Source organism: Dasypus novemcinctus, chromosome 13 (assembly GCF_030445035.2).
Source record: "Dasypus novemcinctus isolate mDasNov1 chromosome 13, mDasNov1.1.hap2, whole genome shotgun sequence".
In the NCBI taxonomy this organism is placed as follows: Eukaryota; Metazoa; Chordata; class Mammalia; order Cingulata; family Dasypodidae; genus Dasypus; species Dasypus novemcinctus.
Window position 1 is genome coordinate 110,327,151 of NC_080685.1, and position 21,395 is coordinate 110,348,545.

The 21,395-nt window shown below is 38.3% G+C and overlaps 1 protein-coding gene across 1 annotated transcript in view; it reads left to right on the plus strand.

Moving 5' to 3' along the window:
* The window catches only part of DISP1 (dispatched RND transporter family member 1), a 223,307-nt gene that overhangs the window by 147,429 nt on the left and 54,483 nt on the right, over nucleotides 1-21,395 (plus strand). Inside the window, 1 exon segment of the mRNA XM_058275262.2 lies at nucleotides 6,744-7,272. Within this exon segment, the coding sequence (XP_058131245.1) occupies nucleotides 6,761-7,272 (512 nt within the window). The 5' untranslated portion in view covers nucleotides 6,744-6,760.

The following is a 21,395-nucleotide window of genomic DNA, read 5'->3' on the forward strand; positions in this document are numbered from 1 at the left end:
GAAAGACTTCAGGTATCTATACATACCCATTTCCTAATACCTTGTACCACAAGAGGAAAAAAAGAGTCTCAACCAGTTAGCTGGGCAAGATGCTGCAATCCATACATGGAAATTCTGCTAAAAAGATTAAAATCTGATCAGCTGTTATTTCCATGTACAAAAGGTTTGGAAGCCATGAGATAAGCCATAATTACACTTGGTTTTTTCAATTAGAACCTTTATTGTTAAAATTTGTTACTTTTCTCTGCTCTAATCAGCAACACAGTTCTCATCTTTATCTCTGTCAACTGTCGCCATTTCCCTACTTGTTTGTGCATCAATTTGCCATTACTTTGGCCTAATGCCCTTACCTGGTGTGTGCTTTTGCCTTACTGCACAAATTGTGCTCAGGAGCATGGGCATGTTGTTGTGAGCTTGTTGTCCCACCCAAACCTGCGTATCAGAATCTCCATTTTAACACGTTCTCCACCTGATCCATATTGTTTGCGAACCACTGGTTTAGAGTGTTTTGGATTTTATTTGGTGAACCTGCTATGGAAAATATGACAGTTTGAATTTTTTTGTGATTCCCAGAAAAGATCATTTTTGTGTGTGTGAATCCTAGAAAAGATAAGGGATTCTTAAACTAACCCATTCCTATGGGTAGGGGGCCCTTTGATGACATTAAATTCAGTTAAGGGACCTTTGGTTAGATCATTTGATTAGATCACTTTAAGGGCTTTTGATAGGACTGCACTAGACTTGCTGGGTTTTATATAAACTGAGAACACCTAGAGGGGAAAGAATGGCACTGAGAAAGGGAGTTCTGCTATTTTTGACCCTGCCATGTGAAAGAGAGGACTCCAGGTTTGCCTACAGCTGTAGAAGAAGTCCCAGAGGTTCAAAGAGATGAAGACCAGGGAAAGATGCCTGATTGCTCACAGCTGAGCTCCAGAAGACAGTGGAGAGAGGGTCAGACCTGCCATTTTGCCTTACCTTCTGCAGAACTCCAGGATCTGCTAGCAGCTGACCTTTAGGGAGAAAGCATCTCTGATGATGCCTTGATTTGGACATTTCCACAGCCTCATAATTCTAAGCTTTTACCCCAAATAAATCCCCATTAGAAAAGCCAACCCATTTCTGACAATTTTCGCATCAGCAGCCTAACTAAAACAGAGAGCCAACATGAAGGTGACTTCAACATCAGATTCTGTTGGTGATCCAGTCTTTCCATTAGTTGTTAAGTTTGGTGTTAGGAATCTGATGAAGCAAAGGGTTATTCTAGAATGTGTCTTTGAACGGAGGGAATGTCGTTTAGCAGAAAGTCCTCAAAACCCAACAGACTTCCTAGCTTCCAGTTTGTCATCAGTATGTGATTTGGGGCAAGTTGTTTAGCCTCTTTAGATCTCAAATTTTCTTTTGCAAAATGAGGCAATAATGCTTGCCAAACTTTTTAATTTTTATTTCATTTTATTTTATTTTTAATCTTACTCAAGTGAGATCATGTGTGTGAAAATGTCTTGGCACTACCAAAGAGATGTACTGTTCTGCCTGTTGATGGGGATATTGGGCATGTTGTTCCTTCAGACTGAATGAATGCTGTTTGTTAAGGTTAGTAATGGCTTTGCAAAGTGGTTACTGTGGTCGTTGGAACAGTTGTGCATATTCTCTTTAGCGTTCCATTTAGATTTTAACTTGGCAGCTTTCTGGCTAGCCATGAGCATTTTGGGCTTCAATTCCAAACCTGCTTTGAGATGTTCTTAATACTTGTTATATGTGTTTGTACTCTGGAGCCACCTAAATAGTTTGATTGCATCCTTTGTATAAGTTGTGTGTCATGAACAAATTTTTGTGTATAATGTGTTGATAAATGAAATTTCTGTAATTCAAACAGATCCTATTGTGCTTATATGACTGCATTTTCAATAAGATACTACATTTTTGTCTTTGAAGCATGGATAATTTCACTATATTTTATTGGTTTAGGTTTCCTGAGTCCCAAGCCAGAGTAGGATGTAACTGTTTTTGAACTTTGTAATCACATGAATTCTGATTACTTTTCCTTTCTACATTTCAATATGATTTAAATGTCTCTATATTTCTTCTCTGTAGTGTCCATCTTAATCATTATGTAACTAGTCACGATGCCTTTGGTTCGATAGCTTTGGAACAACAAATAATCATTTATGTTTCTAAACATAAGATAAGCCATAAGGAAGCTGTGTGCCTGAATAGTTTGTTTTCTTTCTTAGCTATTTCCATTTCTCGCTTCATTCAGTAATTTGATATGATTGTATAGGATGCCATTTTAAGATGGCAATTATGTATCAAAAGGTATAAACGGTTTAAATAGTGTCCAGTGAATGTCTAATTGTCCTTCGAGGTAAAACAATTTTGTTTCTTTTTTTGCATTAAAAAATAATTATCCTTTGTTCATTGTCAGTAACAGTGCTGCAGATTTTGTTATTACTATTTTATTGCTATAAAAAAGACACATTTTCAGTAAAAGTTAAAAGGAATACAGAAAATAAAATGTGAAAGTCTTCTCCACCCTTCCAGATGACCCAGTCCAACTCTCCAGCCAGGTATAATGTTAGCATTTTTTTGTCCTTACTGAAATTATCTACGTATATACCTAAACATGTATGTATAAACTCCCTTCCATTATTTTTTCACCTACATGGATTTATACAGACAGGCTATTCTACAGTTAGGTTTTATTTGCACATAATAATGTATTTTAGATTTCTTTCCAAATTTCTTTTCAGTACATCCAGGTCTAAGTCATTCTTTTTGATTGCAGAATACCAAATGTAGAGAAATGACAGAATTTGCTTAAGTCCTCTATTCATGATAATTTAGACTGTTTCCAGTTTTCACTGTTACAAACAGAGCTGCAGTCAACATTCTTATTATATACACTGTTCAAATATATCCAAAGTATAAATTCCTAGAAGTAGAATTGTGGGTCAGAGGATAAAGGAATTTTAAATTGGGTAAGTAGTGCCATGTTGCTCTCTTGGGAACTTGTACCAGTCTGAATTCAAACAATTTTAACTCTAGAAAGAAACCAAGCCTTAGATAAAGAATGTAAGTAACTTTGGTCTAAGTTCTCAAAGTTAGTAACTGGTAGAGTCAACTTTCAAATTCAGACTTATCCATGGCACTTCTTCTAAGCTACAGATATATCAGTTGCTATTTTAATGCTTACTTTTGACTTTAAAATAAGGAAAAATTACTTCATCTCTTGTTTTTTTCTTCAGTCATTCAACCAAGCAATTATTTGATAATTCTTTACATTATGAATGGAATGCATAGCCCTTTATGGTTTTTAAAACAGGCTTACATTCTTTTAGTAATTCTCTGAGATGGGCAATGATTATAATCCTAATTTACACATGCGAAGAAGTGAGGCTAAAAAAATAATTACCTTAAGTTTTAAAATGTAATCAAAAGATGGCCTTGGGCTAAAAGGCCTTGTAGCCCCAAACCACTAAAACATTCAGAACACTAAAATGCCAGTTGAAAAGATGAAATAGTGGTCGTGAGGTTAGTGGCTTTGAATATATTGACCTATTAAATACATGAGTGGCAGGAAATACACTGAAATATCTGACCATGGGGACACATAGCACCTCAAGCCAGTGTCTCAAGAATAGCTTTCTTTTGGCAGCCCTTGTTTGTTATGGCCCTGGGGAAACAGGTGATTTAAACATAGCTATCTTTTAAAATTATGCATTATATTTGACCCAAAACTTCTTTTAAACTTCTACTGTAAATACTATTATCACTACATTTATAATCACGTAGCATTATGTTTAATACAATAACTAGGCACAAAGTCATTAACATTTTCTCTCAGGAACGTCTTTTTTTTTTTTTTAAGAATTATTTTATTTATTTCTCTCCCCTTACCCCCCGATGTCTGCTCCGTGTCCATTCTTATGTGCGATCTTCTGTGTCTGCTTGCATTATCTGGTGCACTGGGAAACTGCGTCTCCTTTTCGTTGCGTCGTCTTGCTGCATCAGCTCTCCGTGTGTGTGGCGCCACTCCTGGGCGGGCTGTGCTTTTTTTCACACGGGGCGCGTCTCCTTATGGGGCGCACTCCTTGCGCGTGGCACGGCCAGCTCGCAACACAGGTCAGGAGACCCTGCATATCAAACCCTGGATTGTCCATATGGTAGACAGACGCTCTATCAGTTGAGCCGTGTCCACTTCCCTCAGGAACTTATTATTTCATTCCTTTTTAATATGTTGGTTCTTTATCCATCGTGTCTTTTTTCCTATTGGTTCCCTTCACCCTAGGCTCAGATTGAATTTTTTTCTTCTTGTTTGTCTCAGTTCCAAAGAAATAAGATATTTCTCTGTATGGGTCCTAGGGTCAGCTCTTAACTTCTGACTGAAACTTTGCTATTCTCTCTAGTCACTTGATCCCTTACACAAATGCATACACTGACCTTTATCTGTAGACATTTCCTAAAATTTTTCTGGTTTTCCTTTTTATGACTTTTACTTGTTATCCACAACTTATTTATGAAGTCAATTTTGAGTGTTCCTATTTTATGATTAAAGAAACTGAACCACAGCCAGTTCATGTGACTTGTTTCAAATATAAGCTGAAGTCAGAATTCAAATTACTCTTTACTATACTTCAGATCCTAGGTCATTACAAGAGCCCCCAAGTTATAAACAGGTTGTGTTCCAAAAAAATTCATTGGTAAGCCAGTTGTTTGGCATTTGAACTGCATTTTATCACAGTGGAGAAAAATGTTATAAATGGTGATTAAGATCCCTAGGCTGGCCTATAAAAATCTGTTTAACTCTTATCTAACTAAAATTATGACTTTGCAATAAGAACAAAAGGGAATGATATTCTTGTATCCTGGTAACAAGAAAAAGAAAAATTATTTCTCATGAAAAATAATTAGAGTTATATGAAGATAGGGACTATCTTTAATATCTAATATTAGAATAATGAGAATAAATTAGAGAATAGAGAGATGAAAACTGTGGAGTGTCTAAGGGAAGATTTCAGAGGTGTTAGAAGTTGGTGGCACTCTGTCTTAAATTCAGTTTCACTTTAGAACTTGGAGGATTTTTGTTATTAGGTACTTCTAACTAGCATAGCTCACCTGAGACCTGTGGTGGGAGTAAAAAGATGGGTTGAAGTAAATATTTATGAGAAAATAGACTCTTTGAGATGATATTAACCACCTGGGATGGTAAACTCCAACAAACAGAACAAAAAGTCTTCCTTACTTCCATCCTCCTGAAGGAAAGACAGACAGTGATCAGGAGGTATTGGCTTTCCCTTCAGCCAGCAGATCCCATCAGCTGGAGCGCTTGCCTGACGGGGGTCTGGAGAGAAGGGTCTGGAGCCTGGCTTGCAGGCAGAGGTTGGAGAAAGCTGTGCACCCTGTGGTTTGTGTGGATAGAGTATTTGTACAATTCAAGTTTCTGATTCTGGTGAATACCTACCTTTGTCTCTCCTAGCAATTTCTTACTGCATTATCTAAACGTCTATTTATTTATGAATACATATCTTAAATTTTAATTAACTTTAAAAAGAAAGTATAGGGCCTCTTTAAATGTCCTTTTTATCTATATGTTTTATTGTTTTCAAAACATCTGCGAACAGCCTTCTCTTTTGATAACAAACAGGAGGATGAGTACTTCAGTAAACAAAGGCTTAACTGAGCAGATCTTGGCACATTAAGAAAGTGGTAGAAGGATTAGAGTGTGTGCCTCCTGGGTCAGATTAGGGCTCTTTCCAGCATACACCCTGCTTTTCCTGTAGTTAGATAATACCTTTAACTACTGTTGCTTTGTGTTGAGTATACTATTTGAATGTTTTATACCAGGTATTTTACACCCAGGAATGGTTTAATGATGGAGAGAGAGACTATATTTACTGTAACAATTCAAAATCCCTCTTACTGGTCATAAAAAAGTTGAGGATTGGTGGGCCACTTTTCAAAACTGATGATAAACTGATGAAAAAAAGTAATATCTACTTGATTTTATATATATGTTGGTGTTTTTCAATGCTTTATCTTTGCACTAAAACAGTTGATAAAAGAGACTTTTTAATGCCCACATTAATCCTTCTGTTTCTTATAGTGTTTATGTTTATATAACCTAATTTGTGTGAGGGGGTTGAGTTATGGTTGAAGAGTTTTACCGGAAAAGTAAATAAATCAATAGTGCTAAATTTGTATCCTAATACAATGAGTATCTTCTAGTTTCTAGTATTCAGGTTGAAAGTTTATGCATTCTTCTGGCATGCTGTGCTCAGAAGTGCCCCTGTTAATAGTTTACGTACTGGTTGAAAATGTACATAGAGACTGAAAAGAGATTTGTTCTGGTCACCTGCATGTTCCCAGAGAAGAACATGGAAGAGACTGGAGAGAGAGTTTTCCAGAAGCTGTCTTGTCTGTTAGAAGAATGCCATGCCCAAACATTCTACTTTTTAACTGATACTTGGCACATATAGGATGCAGAGAGAAGAAAGGCACTGAAAGTAGAAGTGGAAGTGAGGAAAGTGATCCTTGGTGACAGGAGAGGGCCCTCAAGGGGCACGAAGTAGCCCGGGGGAAAGGAGTGCTAATGATGTTGGCTGGTTCTGTTGCCATTACCAATCTTTCAGAACTCCTCTAAGAACTCTCATTTCAAAGGAGCAGCTGTTTTTAACTGTCCTACCTGTCTTTTCTGCATATTTGCCTGCCTAACCATAACTGGTGTTGATTATCATTTTTTCTCACAGGGCCAAGAGGTTGGAGCATGGCTATGAGCAGTGGGAACAATGACTTTGTGGTCTTGAGCAATGGCAGCATCGCAGCCTGTGCTACCCACCCTAGTCCCCTCACCCCCTGTGATGGAGACCTTGCAGCCCAGCAGCTCACACCCAAAGAAGCACCGAGATCAAAAGTGAGTCCAAATGGATGTCTGCGAGTTAATGGCACAGTTAGATCATCCTTTCTGCCTTTAGACAACCAAAGAACACCTCAGATGTTATCCCAGTGCTGCCATCCTTGCCCATACCATCATCACCCTTTAACCAGCCATAACGGTCACCAAGAGTGCCACTCCGAGGCCGGCCCCGCGGCGCCCTCTGCTTTGGCCTCGTGTTGCATGCAGCCACACTCAGAGTATTCTGCATCTCTTTGTCCAAACCATTCGCCTGTTTATCAGCCTGCGTGCTGCCTTCAGCCCTCTCCATCCTTCTGCCTGCGTCATCCGTGGCCTGACCATTTTCAGCATCAGCCTGTGCAACAGCACATAGCCAACACGAGGTGAGTGATTTGAAAGTTTTGCTGCCTTTGGCATTCAGCTAACTCCACATGAATATGACTGCTTCTATTTCCCCCAAAAGGAGGAGAGAAAAATGTGTCAACAAAAGAGAACCAGTGAAAATGCATGTCTTGCAGACTGTGCAGCCTCCTAAAATGCGTTTCAAACAATGTCTGTTTACGCGTTGACGTGGTCATATCTTCCTGTCCCTTTTCTCTGTCTGCAAGCTGGCTAAGAGTCCCTCTTAGACCTTGAGTTATAAAGCTCATTAAGAGGTTTTATTGTTAGCATTTTCTGTTGATTATACATGGAAAATATATTTGTGATGAGGCTGCTAACAGGAGTCCTTTACTTGCTATTATTGATGGTGATCAACCTTTATGGAAAAGAAATACAGAATGGCTTGCTTCCTTATGGCTGTGCTCAGAATTTCTCTTTATGTGCTTTAAAATCAGGCGTAAGCAATGATTCCTTTCATAGCAGATGGAGCCTATAAATCTGTAGCAGAGGACAGAAAAAATATATCTCATAAAGCATTTTCACATGTGGTACTTTTGAAAAGTATTAGAAAAGTCTACATCTTTGCTATTCCTTATCCCCACCTCAGCCCATAGTTGCTCTTGTATGTGATTTTTAAATGTTTTTTCCATGCATAAGTTAAGTGATGTGTACCACAGGTGAGCAATGTATTTACAAAATACTAAGTACTTTGTGGAGACTAAGTATTATTTCACTTGTTTAGGTAATACAAAATGGGTTAGACAGGAGCATTCTCTTTTTTGAATGGGGGAATAATTGACATAACAGGGAAATGCACAAATCTTAAGTGTGTAGTTGGATCAGTTTCCTGGTGTAATCCATATCCCTGTCATAAAGTAGAGTATTTCCATCACCCAGAAAGTTCCCTCAAGCCTCTCGTCAGTCATTCTCCCTCTCTTTACCAGAAGCAATCACTGCTCTCAGTTCTGTTATTGTAGATTTGTGTTGCATGCTCTAGTACTTTGTCTTAGTTTGCTCGTTTGTAGAAAGATGGTGTCTTCTCATGGGGGCCCTTCCAAGGGCTCGCCTGGCAGCCATCTTCTAGGTTCCACCCTCATCAGCATCTGGGTGGTGGCCAGGCTCTGGGCCTCACCCTCTAAACACATGGAGGTGACGGCCACATTCTCCCTCATCTCTGGCTCACTGACCCAATCAAAATTGACCTAATCAAGGTCCCTTAACTGAGTCTAATCAAAAGGCCCTGTCTACACTGTGCTTACAGGCACAGAAATGGGCTAGCTTGAGAACATAATGTTCTGGGGTCTGCAAAAGACAAACCAGGACATCCTACGTAAATAAACTAATATGGTATGTGCCATTTTGTTCTGGCAGTTCTCATCCAGTTTTTGAGATCTATTGTTGCATGCATTAGTGTTCCTTTTTTCTTACTGTTTATTATTCCACTATAGACAAGTGGCAAATTCGCTTTTCATTAAAGAGAGAGATCCAGAAAGGGATTGGGTGATAAGTACTTTGCACCTTTATCAGGTTGCAGACATTGTTAAGATGATCTGTTTTCACTCTTTTAAAAGAGAGGAAGAGAGAGGTGGGGAAGGAGGACGCCCAGGTTGGGGGAGGAAAGAAGAGACCAGACTCTGTAGCTGGTTTCTACAGTTCCTGAATGTATTTCCAGATAGGATTTGAGAGCCTTTTAGTTATAGTGCTATGATAAGAACATTCACGAAAGCCATGATTTAGCAGTTTGTCTTGACAGTACTATGGTACAATATCAGTTTTAGACTCTTTCCATTGTGAATTAAGCTGTAAATGATTGATTTCAAAATTATATTATCATATATAATTTCAATCTACGATTGAAACATAGATGTTCTCAAGTCATAAATTATATGGTTGCAGAGTGCAAGATCAGATGGATGGTTTTACATTTTGAAGCTAATCTCCTCTTAAAAATTTTACATAATATTAAAACCTTGAGAAAGTAACCATTTCTAATAGTATGGCATGTTGTGTCACGTTTTTCAGGACTTGGCTTAGCATTTCTCAATGACTTAATTTTACAGGTTTGAGTCTTATGTACAACTTTTAAATAGCTTGGAATTACAAAACAAACTGATAAAGATGCTGTATTTTTTTATCAAGAGAAGTTGTGAAGAAGGTGGAACATTATGAGAGGAATGTTTCATATTTTAGAACTTTATCTCAAGAATTTGAGCCTTTTGATTATTTGTAACAGACAAAATCCTTTGAAGATGCCTGTGAGTGGGACGTGTCAGGTTGTGTGCCTTACATACTTTATGTGCTATGTGTGCCTCAAGAGCTATTTTCTTGTTTCCTGCCTTCCTCCCCCCCGCCTCTTCCTTTCTCTCTTTCTGTTAGCAGTATTTACTGAATACTTCCGTATGTCATCACTGAAGATGTAATTCTAAACAAAATAAGATATCGTCTTTGCCTTCATACAGCTATAAACTAGTAGGAAGGAGATAGAAGTGCAAACAGACAATATTTTGATACATGCTACCAAAAAGGCACAATTAGGGCTGAGATGAGTAGAAGTTACAAATGTAGAGACACTACCAGTACAAATGGAGGAGAAGTTTTCCTGCAGATAGTGGGAGAAATTTGTGTATAAGCTCAGAAGGTAGTGTGAGCCCAGCTCCAGCGTAGTTTAATATGACTAGATGCTGGAGAAGAGGGTAGTAGCAAGTAGAGATGTTATACTGGTACCAGATTCTGAGGGCATTGTAAACCACATTAAGGTGGTTTCATTCTTCTGGTTGCATTGCTTTCAGCTTCTTGTTTCCACAGTTTTCTTTCTCTGTCTGTACTCATCCCGTTTATAAAGGGCTCCAGCAAGGGAATTAAGACCTTTGTGGATGAGGTGGGTCACACCTTAACGGAAGTAGCCTTGTCAAGAGGTCCTCCTTAGAATGGGCCCACACCCACAGGAACGGATTAACTTTAAGAACATGCTTTTCTAAGGTACATACAGTTCCAAACCACCACAGGTATTATTCAGTTAATTTTAAGATGTCTTCATGACTTAGCAGAGTGTATGATTCACATGCTTTTCCAAGGATCCTGTAATGATTGGTAGCCTTAGAGTGAAATCATGGACAGGGATGATCCTAGGTGCTTCCAGTCGTTACTGCTGTTTGCACCTAAACCACAAATGGGACCTACCTGTTTGGAATTTTCTTTTGTTTTTAAAAATTTTGTTTATGAAGCACTTAAGCCATAAAGAATGTTTTGTTGAGCCCATCAAATAGAAAATGTATTTTTATCCTAACCCATTTGCCACTTACTTTCATTTGTTCATATGCCCATTTTAAAAATTTCCCTACCCTTTGTAACACAGCAGATTCTCTTTCATTCCTTCTTGACTCTTTAAGTTCTAATCTTTCTAAGAGATTCATTATATCAATCACCAATGTGTACTTAGTTTGCTTTTTAAAAATTCTCTTTTAATCATCTGTAAAAATCTCTTTTAATCTTGTAATGAAGGCTATTACAAGGATCATGCTCAATTCTGTTAAATTTTTGTTTTAATTCCATTTATCACCAAATATTAAGTAGTTTACATAGATTTCATTTTAAAGTTTCAGTCCTTTTCGTTTGTAGATTCCTATCTTTGTACCCATTGCTCAGCCATGTTTTAACAAGATTAATTGAGAACACTAAGGGATTCCAAAAAAGCAGGAAATAGTCTCTCTACCATGAGACAAGACCTATACCAGGTCCTAAACTTGGTTGATCATCACAGTCACCTAGGGAGTTAAAAAATGTGATTTTCTATTCATAGTGTATTTGGAGCTTACATAGTGATAAACATATATACAAACTTAATTCGAGGGTGGGTGCTGAATTCCATCCTCAAAGGGCATATGGGTCTGCTGTAGGAGCTCTAAAGAACTCGAGGAATTCCGAGGCAGGAAGGATCCCTGTGGATTAATCAGGTTAGGGACAGTGACTGAGAAGATAGAGCTTGAGTGGCCCTTGAAGAGTCACTAAAGGGCGGCTACGTATTAATAAAAGAGGCTGGGAGAGGGTGGTAAGGGGAAAGCATATTTACGGAAGGGTAAAGTATGGGATTGCTAGAGTAGAGGGGTCATTTGGGTAGTTATGAGAAAGAGTTTTTCCTAATTCTACATCCTGTACCCAGTCCAGTTGTCTAACAGGCTGCGTGTTCGTGGTCTGTGTTTAACCTCCAGAGAGTTGGAAAATGCCTCTCAGGAGCCTGTCATGTTCCCTGTGTGCTACTGAAGTGGGTTTTGAATTATTCATTTGGAATCTTCTTATTGCCATATTAAAGTAAAAGGGTCATAGTATTACTCCACCATTAATAAGGAGTCTGCATCCAAAAATAGCTCGCAAGACTTCTACTCCAAACTATACTTACAATTTAATTTGGTGTTGCAAAAAAATGTTCTTGATTGTAGTAGAGAACTCCATAAATGATACTCGGCCATGCCACAGACTCATTATCATGGTAGGGAACCTGTGATGTTTTTGGGCACCTGCCAAAGGCACTTTTATTTCTCTGAAGGTGATTTCATAGGCAGATGGTCACTTTGAATGTTTCCTGTGGCACACTGGAAGAATTAGAACTATGCAGAGTTAAGTATGCTTGGCAGGGAGGACCATTAGCTCAGCCCCTTAGAGGTAAACTAAACATCGCCCCTGCCTCCAGATGCATTGTAGCTATATAATTTTTGTAACTCATATTTCCTTTCTCCTTCAGTTCTTTATTAGATTTCCTATTTCTGACTCAATTTTCTTTATCTTTTGTTTTCCCTCAGGGTATTAGTTATTTTCAGTGAAGGGAATTCTTTTTCTTAAAAATAATAAGTGAGAATTCTTGTTTTATATTAAAAGAGATCAAACCTACCATTTGAAATTATGTTCTTTTGTAAAGTTAATTCATACTGTACAAAGGTAAAATTAAAGCCCTGAGTGTCATTTTCCCAAAGTGTCTTAACCACACCTGGCCAACAATGACCCATCTTTTTACCTTTGCCCTGGCAATTGTGTTATTGTATTCAGCTAAGAATTGTGAACCAAAAATCACTCTGAACACTTTGTCAGCATTGTGGCATGGACCTGAGCATTGCACAGATCCCAGAGCTTCTAGCTGGCCCAAATCACCAGACTCAGCATAAATGCTTTTCAAAGATGTTTGAACAATAGATGGAAAAATTCAAAGTTATTTATTTTTTTTAATGTATTTGATACCAAATCATGAGTATTTACTAAGTATTAGGTGCTTGAGATGGAGATGAACACTGTAAGCAGGGTCCCTGACTTAAAGATTTGGAGGTAATGTGGACAGGGTAAGACCTCTTAGATTTCAGCATGACCAACCACAGGCAAATTGTCTTCTTTGATCAGATATTTACTAAACAGCTACTATATCCTCAGGAGCACAGAAATTAAATGCCAGTGTTTTTTGCAGAGGCATAAGTCAGGGTTATACATTAATGCAAAAAAAGAACCAGTATACAGTTTTACAAGTTCATTTCCCCCTCTTTTCCTCTCTTCCCATTGAAAACTTCCTAAGAACTAAGTAATCATTTGTCTTTATTTCTTGATATAAATTGTTACCTGCCTAGGACTCCTGGACCAAGTGACTTTTACAAGAAGGAATGTTTCAGCTGCCTTCTTTAGACTTGTGTTAAATAAATTAAAAACTCAGTTCTTTGGTCACATTAGCTACATTTCAAGTATTCAGTAGCCACATGTGGCAAGTGGCTTCCATATTGGACAGTGCAGATAAGAATATTTCCATCATCGTAGGACACTGTATTGGGCAGGGCTAACTTTTTTTGGCTCTGTTCAAGCAACTGAGATTCCCTTTCCAGCCTCCATGGCAGCAAATGGAGCTCATAAGATAGAACATTAATATTTGATAGTGAATGCTCTTTTTGTCAGCATAATTCTAGTTAATTGGTTTTTTAAAGACTTTTTCTTTTCTTCCCCTCCCCCTCCCCCACCCTGCTGTTTTTACTGTCTGTGTCATTTCGCTGTGTGATCTTCTGATTCTGTTTCTCTTTTTGTCTTCTCATTTTTTCTCCTCTGAGATTCACTGGATTCCATCCTGGGGACCTCTGTTGTGGAGAGAGGTTCCCTGTCACCTATGCCACCTCAGTTCCTGGTCTCTGCTGCGTTTCACCTTGACTCTCCCCTTCGTCTCTCTTTTATTGTGTCATCATCATCTTGCTGCGTGAACTCACTTATGTGGGCACTGGCTCGCTGTGCGGGCACTCATGCAGGCACTTGGCTCACCATGCGGGCACTGGCTCACCACGCAGGCACGTTTTCTCTCTCTCTAATTTTTTCTTTCTTTTTTACCAGGAGGCCCCAGGGATTGAATCGAACCTGGGTCCTCTCATATGGAAGGTGCAGGCCCTATCACTTGAGCCACATCCACTTCCCATTAATTGGGGTGTGATTATTGTATTTTGTTTAATATATAACAAAGAATGATGATATAAAATCTGAAGGTTTAAAACCTTATATTAGGAAAGAAAAACCACTAGCACATATTCTGTGTCCTTTAACATCTTCTAGCTGCCACAATTACATCCTGTACAAACCACTGCCACATATTATTTAGATCAATCTGAAGGTAAAAGTGTCAGTTTATTTAATTTTATAGTTGCCTGGACTTTTTGTAAGTAAATCTTAAATACAAATGTAGAAACAAAGTGTTATGGCCTACATCAAAGTTAGGGAAGTCTAGCTAGCCTCTAGAAGCAGTCATTGGTGCTTCGTTACAACTCTCATTTTTCTTTTCTCAGTCCTCTCTCCTTTTGGAAGAGACACACTGCATTTGAATCCTGGCTCTGCCATTTACTAGCCTTTTGATCTTGGGTAAGTTACTTGATCTTTCTTAGCCTTAGTTTCCGTCTCTGTAAAATGGGAGTAACAACAGTGATTTTGTACTTAGCACAGCACCTGGCGTCAAATATTGGTCTCCCTTCTATTCTTCTGCTTTTGTTCCTTTCATTTTCTTCTCTTGTTGTTGTTCTTGTTGTTGTTGTCCTTTGTTGCCTGGGCTTAATCTTGTTAGTGTTGTTTCAGAAGAAAAGCTTTTACTTTTTTTTAAATACATGATGTACTTGTTCTTCATTTTTATTTACATATTGTCACACTTCACCCTATTGACCTGTGGGAAAGAACAAGTGGGAAAGGTGGTTAATAATGCTTCTGGAAGAAAAAAAGATGTTCTTAAGAATAAATGGGCCTTTCCATCCCCAAAGTCACTGAACCTTTATACTTTATACTATTTAGCCAATCTGATTATGATAGTTAATTTTAGATCAAGGCTTATAAGATTTAATCTTGATTTCACTGAAACCAAGGTTTAGTTTTACATTCCTTAAAGTAGTCAAAATTAACTTTTTAAAAAGGGATGATGTTTGTAAAATTTAAAATGTTCCAAGCTTGCCAAAGAAAGTTTGGCAGTCAGTTTGAGTAGAGGCCTATTTTATTGGTAGCACTTCTTTTAGAGACTTCTTTCTATTTTCAATGAATAGATTTTAGAATGTGCTGTGCCTCATGGTGTATTCTTTAATACATTTCAGACTATGAACGTTGGCCCTCTTTTACCTTAATAATAAATGTCAGCAAACCCTCTTTATTTCATAAAATTAAATAACATTACATGTTGAACTGAAGCAAATACATTCTTTAATTACCCTCTTTCCATATTACTGCTAGTTGTTCAGCAGATACATGACAGTGAAGGAAAAAATAGAAATGTTTCCCATTTTCTCCTTTTCTTTTAAGTTGAAAAAAAGTTAAAAAAGATAGTAAAATATTTGGCAAACTGTAAATCTTAATAAAAAAGACATTGTTATCAGTTACATCTCATTCTAGGGAAAAAAGGCATTTATTATCTACTGCATCTTCTTTCTAAATTTAAGTGAATTATTGGGTGTAATTTGGAAGAATTTATAGAACTTAACATTTATAGGAGAATTTTGATTGCTGTATTGTTTTTTTGTGTTCTTTTCAGCAAAATCGACTCTACAAAATTATCTTTTTTTTTAAAAAAGCACAAACCAGATATTCCACAAATTGCTTAGTATTTTATAGTTTGAAATTTAGTCTAGTACCTAGGGCATATTTGGAGCTTAGTAAACATTTGTTGAATGAACGAATGATTACAAAAAATAATTCCAGGACACATCATTAGTGAAAAGTTTACAAAGCATGAGTTTTTAAAAAAAATCTCATGAAGTTAGATTGGTCATGTCCATCAAACAATGCAAGTCTAGTGGGAAAGGGATGACCCAGGCAAAAACAGCCACATTCCAGTACCAAAATCAGGGTTCAGCAAGTTTTGTCAGTTCCAAGGAGAGAGATGGAGACCTCGGAGAGTTCTGAGACAGTGGCACAGGAGATGGAAGAGGCCTTTGGACAATGGTTGGGAGTCCAGGTCCCTGCCAGGAGAGGCCTGGCCAGGGGGGCCGGTGTGTGCGAGGGCAGCATGGCCAGCAGTCTCCTTCATCTGGAGCAGGGGCCAGTGGAAGGCATAGGGTCACTTCATGAGACATCTGAAGAGCAATAAGCTGATAGTCAGGGAGAACTGCTCCCCTGAAACCGTGGCTCCTGGGTGCTGTAGAACCATTAACGCATTTATCAGGGAGCTGACTGCTTTATATACAGTAATTAAGTCGTTTTAATACCTCTCTTTGATTCATTGATACTGCCTGTTTCCAGTGCCTGGCAAGGTGCTTCTTAGCATTTAAAAGACCCTCAGAAATTATTTGTCCAGCAAACGGAATAAATGATTGACATCAATCAAGTCCTAATGCAGAGCTCTATTTTATGACATGATAGTTTGATGATGAAAATCAGGCACCCTCCATCTGTTGTAGTAAGTTATTTCGCAAACGGTGAGAGGTTTCAAAGGTTCTCACTCTTTAAAAGTGCTGTTTTATTGTTGAGTATTTTGGGGAATACTGCCTCCAGTCCTTCAACTCTCCTTTCCCCAAAGGCATGCGTTTCTGACTTTTTAACAAACACAACTGCGTTAGTGAAGAAGGGAAGGACAGGTGGAGGCCCTGCCTGTCACCACTGCCTCTGAGCTGCTTGTAGACTTGGTCCGCCCAGGTCCTTTGAGAAAGCCGGAGGGGCCAGGAGACCCTGGGCTTCAGGACAGCAAGACCTGGAGGAGCCGTTCCATCTCCTCAGCCCTGGCCAACTCCAGGACACTTGCAAATCTAGTCTAACTCTAAGTGACCTGGCAGCAATCAGTAGATTGTAAAACAGATTCCTGAAGAAGAGTTTGGGTGTTTCTTTGTTCATATGTATTCTATGAATTTAGAAAACAAAATAAAACAGGAGGGTACAAAGACTGGATTGGATGCCTTATTTTCTGTGGACTCACTGGGTTAGCTGGTTCATTAAATCCGTTTCTTGTCTCCATTTGAATGGTACAGGGCTCTGGTAGTTACGAGGAGTTGGGTACTTTCCACAGGCATCAATGCAGTTCACATTACTAAGCGCTATTTTGTTAGTGTCTAGTAAGAAGCAGGAAGGGACAGTTAGCGCATTCATTCCTTTGGGCCTTGTTGGTGGGTCTCTGGTCACTTGGGCTGCCCGCCTCCCCCTTCCTAAAACAGTGCTTTCTTTATGCCGTTTCTGCTCAGAAATCTTGTAGTTTCCCCAAGCTCCCTGACCTGGCATTGAAAGTCCCTTTCAAGGATGGAGTGTGTTCTGTTCAGGGGGGCGTTGCCCAGCCCTGGACAGGAACACGGTGCCCAAGTCAGTGGACAGGGCTACTGGAACGGGTTTTTCTCCTGAACTTTAAAAGTTTAAGCAGAAATCTGATTAACGGTTCTGGGTCCTAGTTTCCACTTGTGTTTAACGGGGCTGTAAACTCAGAGCACTCTTTGGGTCCTGGTCAATACTGAATCTTCTGGGTCTTTGCTTTTTAGGTATTAGTCTGGGGCTTTGTTTTTAAGCTTTCTGCCATGCCTACCATAGATGCTGCCAGAAACTAAAACGACTTAATTGTAAAGCTATCCCTAGGAGGGATTTATTTACATTTATTATTTGATTGTTAAAATTCCTCCCTCTAATGCATATGGTTAAACCCTACGTTGAGTTCCAAATTATATGGACTTTTCCCCCCCACCTCTTTGCCCTGACCTCCTGTTCTCAAAGCTTAAAATTCTAAATGAGCAGCATTAGTGTCTGGTGAATGTTTTGGCTTGAGAATTTTAGACTTCAGTGTAGCATTCCATGCTCTTAAGTTAGTTAAGTTTAATAAGATTTTTCTGGCTTTCTTGTGAGCTTTTCTTGGATCTCTTATTAATGATTGGTATTCATGTCTTATTAAGAAAGCTATAGACTCAACTCTCATTAAACCTGTTTTGTATAGGGCCCATACAGCAGTCTGTCAAGGAGAGGCATGAGTTTAAGGGTAAGTGCTTTATAATTTAGTGTAACCTTAAAACGTGACACATGGAGCTGTTTGCTTTACAGCCTCCAACTAAACCATGCAAATTTAACTTCATGGGCTGAGGAATTATGTTTTCTTTTAACTCAAGCTACTTTTCAACCATTTAAAAATATTTTAAATTAACCAGTTGTCCTTTTCAGAATTCTAATTGCTTCAAACTGTTTTCCTTAGTGTTGCAAAAAACCCATTCTTAGATTTGTGCTTTGGAGTGTGCGTGGCACAGGACGGGAGCGGAGTGGTGTTTTGACCTTTAGTACTGCCCCTCCTTTCTCCCGCTCCTACGTGGCAGAGACTAAAAGTGTTTGAAAATGAATTTCCCATGCCCTACCTCCCTCACCTTTCATGAGCAGCAGAATAGCTGTCCTTTAACTAGTTATCTGCTAGGCCTTAGAACTCCACAGTCTTAAGAAGAAATCATTTATTAATAGTACAAGAGGAAATGATTCTCCCTCCCTCCCCCCGCCCCCCATTTCTACTCTGTTTTGTGTAACACACTTCCTTTCTTGCTTATAGAAATAACTGGGACAAAATGGCATCATTTTTTGCTTTCCTCTTAGGTCTAGGCTCTACTAACAAAAGAGACATTTCTTTTTAACTTAAGTTAAAACTGAAACTGTTATATGAGAGTCTGATTTGTTCTGGCTTTATCAGATTTGGGGTCTATGTGGGACAGGCAGGTATAGCATGTACAATATGCATGAAACATCTTTTTCTTTGGACCATCACATAGGAATGCTTTCCTGGGTCATGATGCTCAGCTACTAATTGCCATAACTTTTAAGCAGAATTTGATGAGTGGGCAGTTTTGGTCTTTGACATTTCCATGGATAGATGTCCTTAGTGTCAGGTATTTTCCTTTTGCCAGCAATTTTGGTTGAGTTGGCGTGGGGATTTGTAAGTGTGTGCCAACTGCACATTTCTGTCATTGTTTGCTGCAGTCTCTATTCCCATCGTCTCTGCAGTATTCTTAATGTCTCTAGGGGGGAAATTGCAAGTTACCTAAGAGCCAGGTTGGAGGTGAGCGATTCTCAGCTGATCAGTAGTCACTGAGTGTGAAAGCAGGCTTCACAGTCGGTAGGAGCGTGCAGCGGCAGCAGCGGGAAGCTCAGCAGGCGGGCTGTCCGTGATCCGCAGGTGTTCCAGCAGGTGAGCCATCTGAAATACGTGCTTGGTTTTCTCCTATTAAGAATTTCTTGACTGGTGTGTTCTTGAAGATAATAAAGAGAACATAAGTATGTTTCCAGTGGAAAAGTTCATTATTGAAGGAGGAATGGTCATGACCAAAGGTCTAGTTAGATCTTAAGAGTTAACTTCATCATGATTTTAAGTATGTTTTTATTATCACATAGAGAAGCAGTTTAGAAATTAAATCTTTTCTTTTTCCTCAGTTAAAATAAAATGAACGAAGACATTCTGTTTAAAAACATTGATTGAAAAGAAAAACAATCTTCATCATTGTGAGCTAAGTATATTATTATAAGTATAATATTAAGTATTTTATATTAAGTATAATTGGATATACTTAATAATAAATATTACAGAATATGCTCAAGCAGAACAGTGTAAGTTTCTCATCAGTTTAAAAATTGGAAGAAATGAACATTTTGAATTGGTCTATCTCCTCTCCTCTCACCTACAAATGTTGGCTCTGCATGAAAATACAATTACCCATAATTTGCTTCTACATTAATGATGTACTTGAATATATCTACTTATATCAGTAACTAAGAATATTGTTTTTCATCAGCATTGCAATTTAGATCACAAAACATTTAAATTATTTCTTATTCTTTTATCATATGAGTATTTCTTTTAGTTAATTGGACCTTTCTGAGAGTTTTAATAGTGCATTTATCATTACTATGAATATTCCAGAATATTCCAAAATTATAAATAATAGCCTGAGTATAAAGAAGTATAAAAAAGACTTATGACATGGAACTTGGTCATGTATTGTACTGTATTGTTGCTGAGGAAAGTGGATTTTATTGGCATAAAGGCTCAACTGAAAGTTATAATTACAGCACTAACCATGTTATTAGTGCCAAGAATTGCATTATATGCCAAGAATTGTCAACCCAAGGAATTCAGGGCTATTATTTCATCTCCATTTTATAGTGAAGAAAAACTAAAGTTTGAAAAAATTAAATAGTTTTTGAAAGATTGAATACTTAGTAAGTAGTAGAACTGAAATTGAGTCCAGATCTGTCTGATTATGAAACCTTACTCTTTTTAAAAATTTTTTTCCTTTTTTTTTGTTCTTTTGTTTGAAACCTTACACTTAACGATTTTTTTTGCTAAACCTTTTTTTTTTTGGTAAATTGTAACAGCAGTTCAAGAAACAATTATTTAATGTTTCCTATGGACCAGGCATTGTGCAAATTCATTCGTGAGATCACAGAGCCAGTAATGATTATTTGCCTGTGGATGCCTTAGTTATTTTTAAATAGAGAAATGGCATTTCTGTGCCGTTCCCTAGGAGGAATCTGCCTGATATATCCAACCTGTTCATCCATATTGTAATTCAACACCTTACAGGACACATAGTGGGTTGGTGAAAATGCTAGTAGGAATAGAATTTTCACATTTTAAGTATAACTTATCCTTTTTGGGGGGAGATGTCTCAAGTGAATTCTGCAGTTAAAATTTTACACCCCATGCCGTCATCTTCAGGATGTTTGATGCCTTTGCTCTAGCTCCCAGGCTAGATCATTGCTTGCTCTAAGAAAATGGGAAACTGGGCAGACCTTACCCATTACGACATCACGCAGTCTGGCATAACTGAGTCCTCCTGCTAACGCCTGAGTACATTTACTATGCTAGCTTTTTCTGACATGCTTCTCTATCTCTAGTTTACTCAAACCATAGTTTACTTTCTTAACCCTCGATACATGGTCAGCATCATGTACCACTTTGCAATAGCAACTAAGACTCTTGCTATGGTGTGCATATAGGTTAAGAGTTTGGGCTGTGGAATAGACTGCGTAGGCTTGAATCCTACCTTTATCCTGTGAGTTTTGGCAAGTTTTTTTTAGCCTCATTATGCCTTAGTTCATCATCTATAAAATCTATACTTACATCGTAGCATTGTTTTAATAATTAAAAGATATCTTAATATATGTCAAGTGCTTAGGACAGTGGCACCTAGTAAGAGTTCTTAGTAAATGTTGACTATTATATATTTTGTATATATTATTAGATTTATTGCCTTTATTTTATATTACCTCTTTCCTTTTTAATGTCCTGCTATCTAATTGCCACCAGAACCCAATTTCTTTTTTGCATTCCATGACCCCTCTGCTTTTCTTTCTTTTTTTTTTTTTAATTGACTTTGTAATAATATTACATTAAAAATATATATGTGAGGTCCCATTCAACCCCACCCCCCCCAACAACACTCGTTCCCATCATCATGACACATCCATTGGATTTGGTAAGTACATCTTTGGGCACCTCTGCACCTCATAGTCAATGGTCCACATCATGTCCCATACTCTCCCCCATTCCATCCAGTGGGCCCTGTGAGGATTTACAATGTCCGGTGATTACCTCTGAAGCACCATCCAGGGCAGCTCCATGTCCCAAAGACGCCTCCACCTCTCATCTCTTCCTGCCTTTCCCCATACCCATCGTCCACCATGTCCACTTTTCCCAATC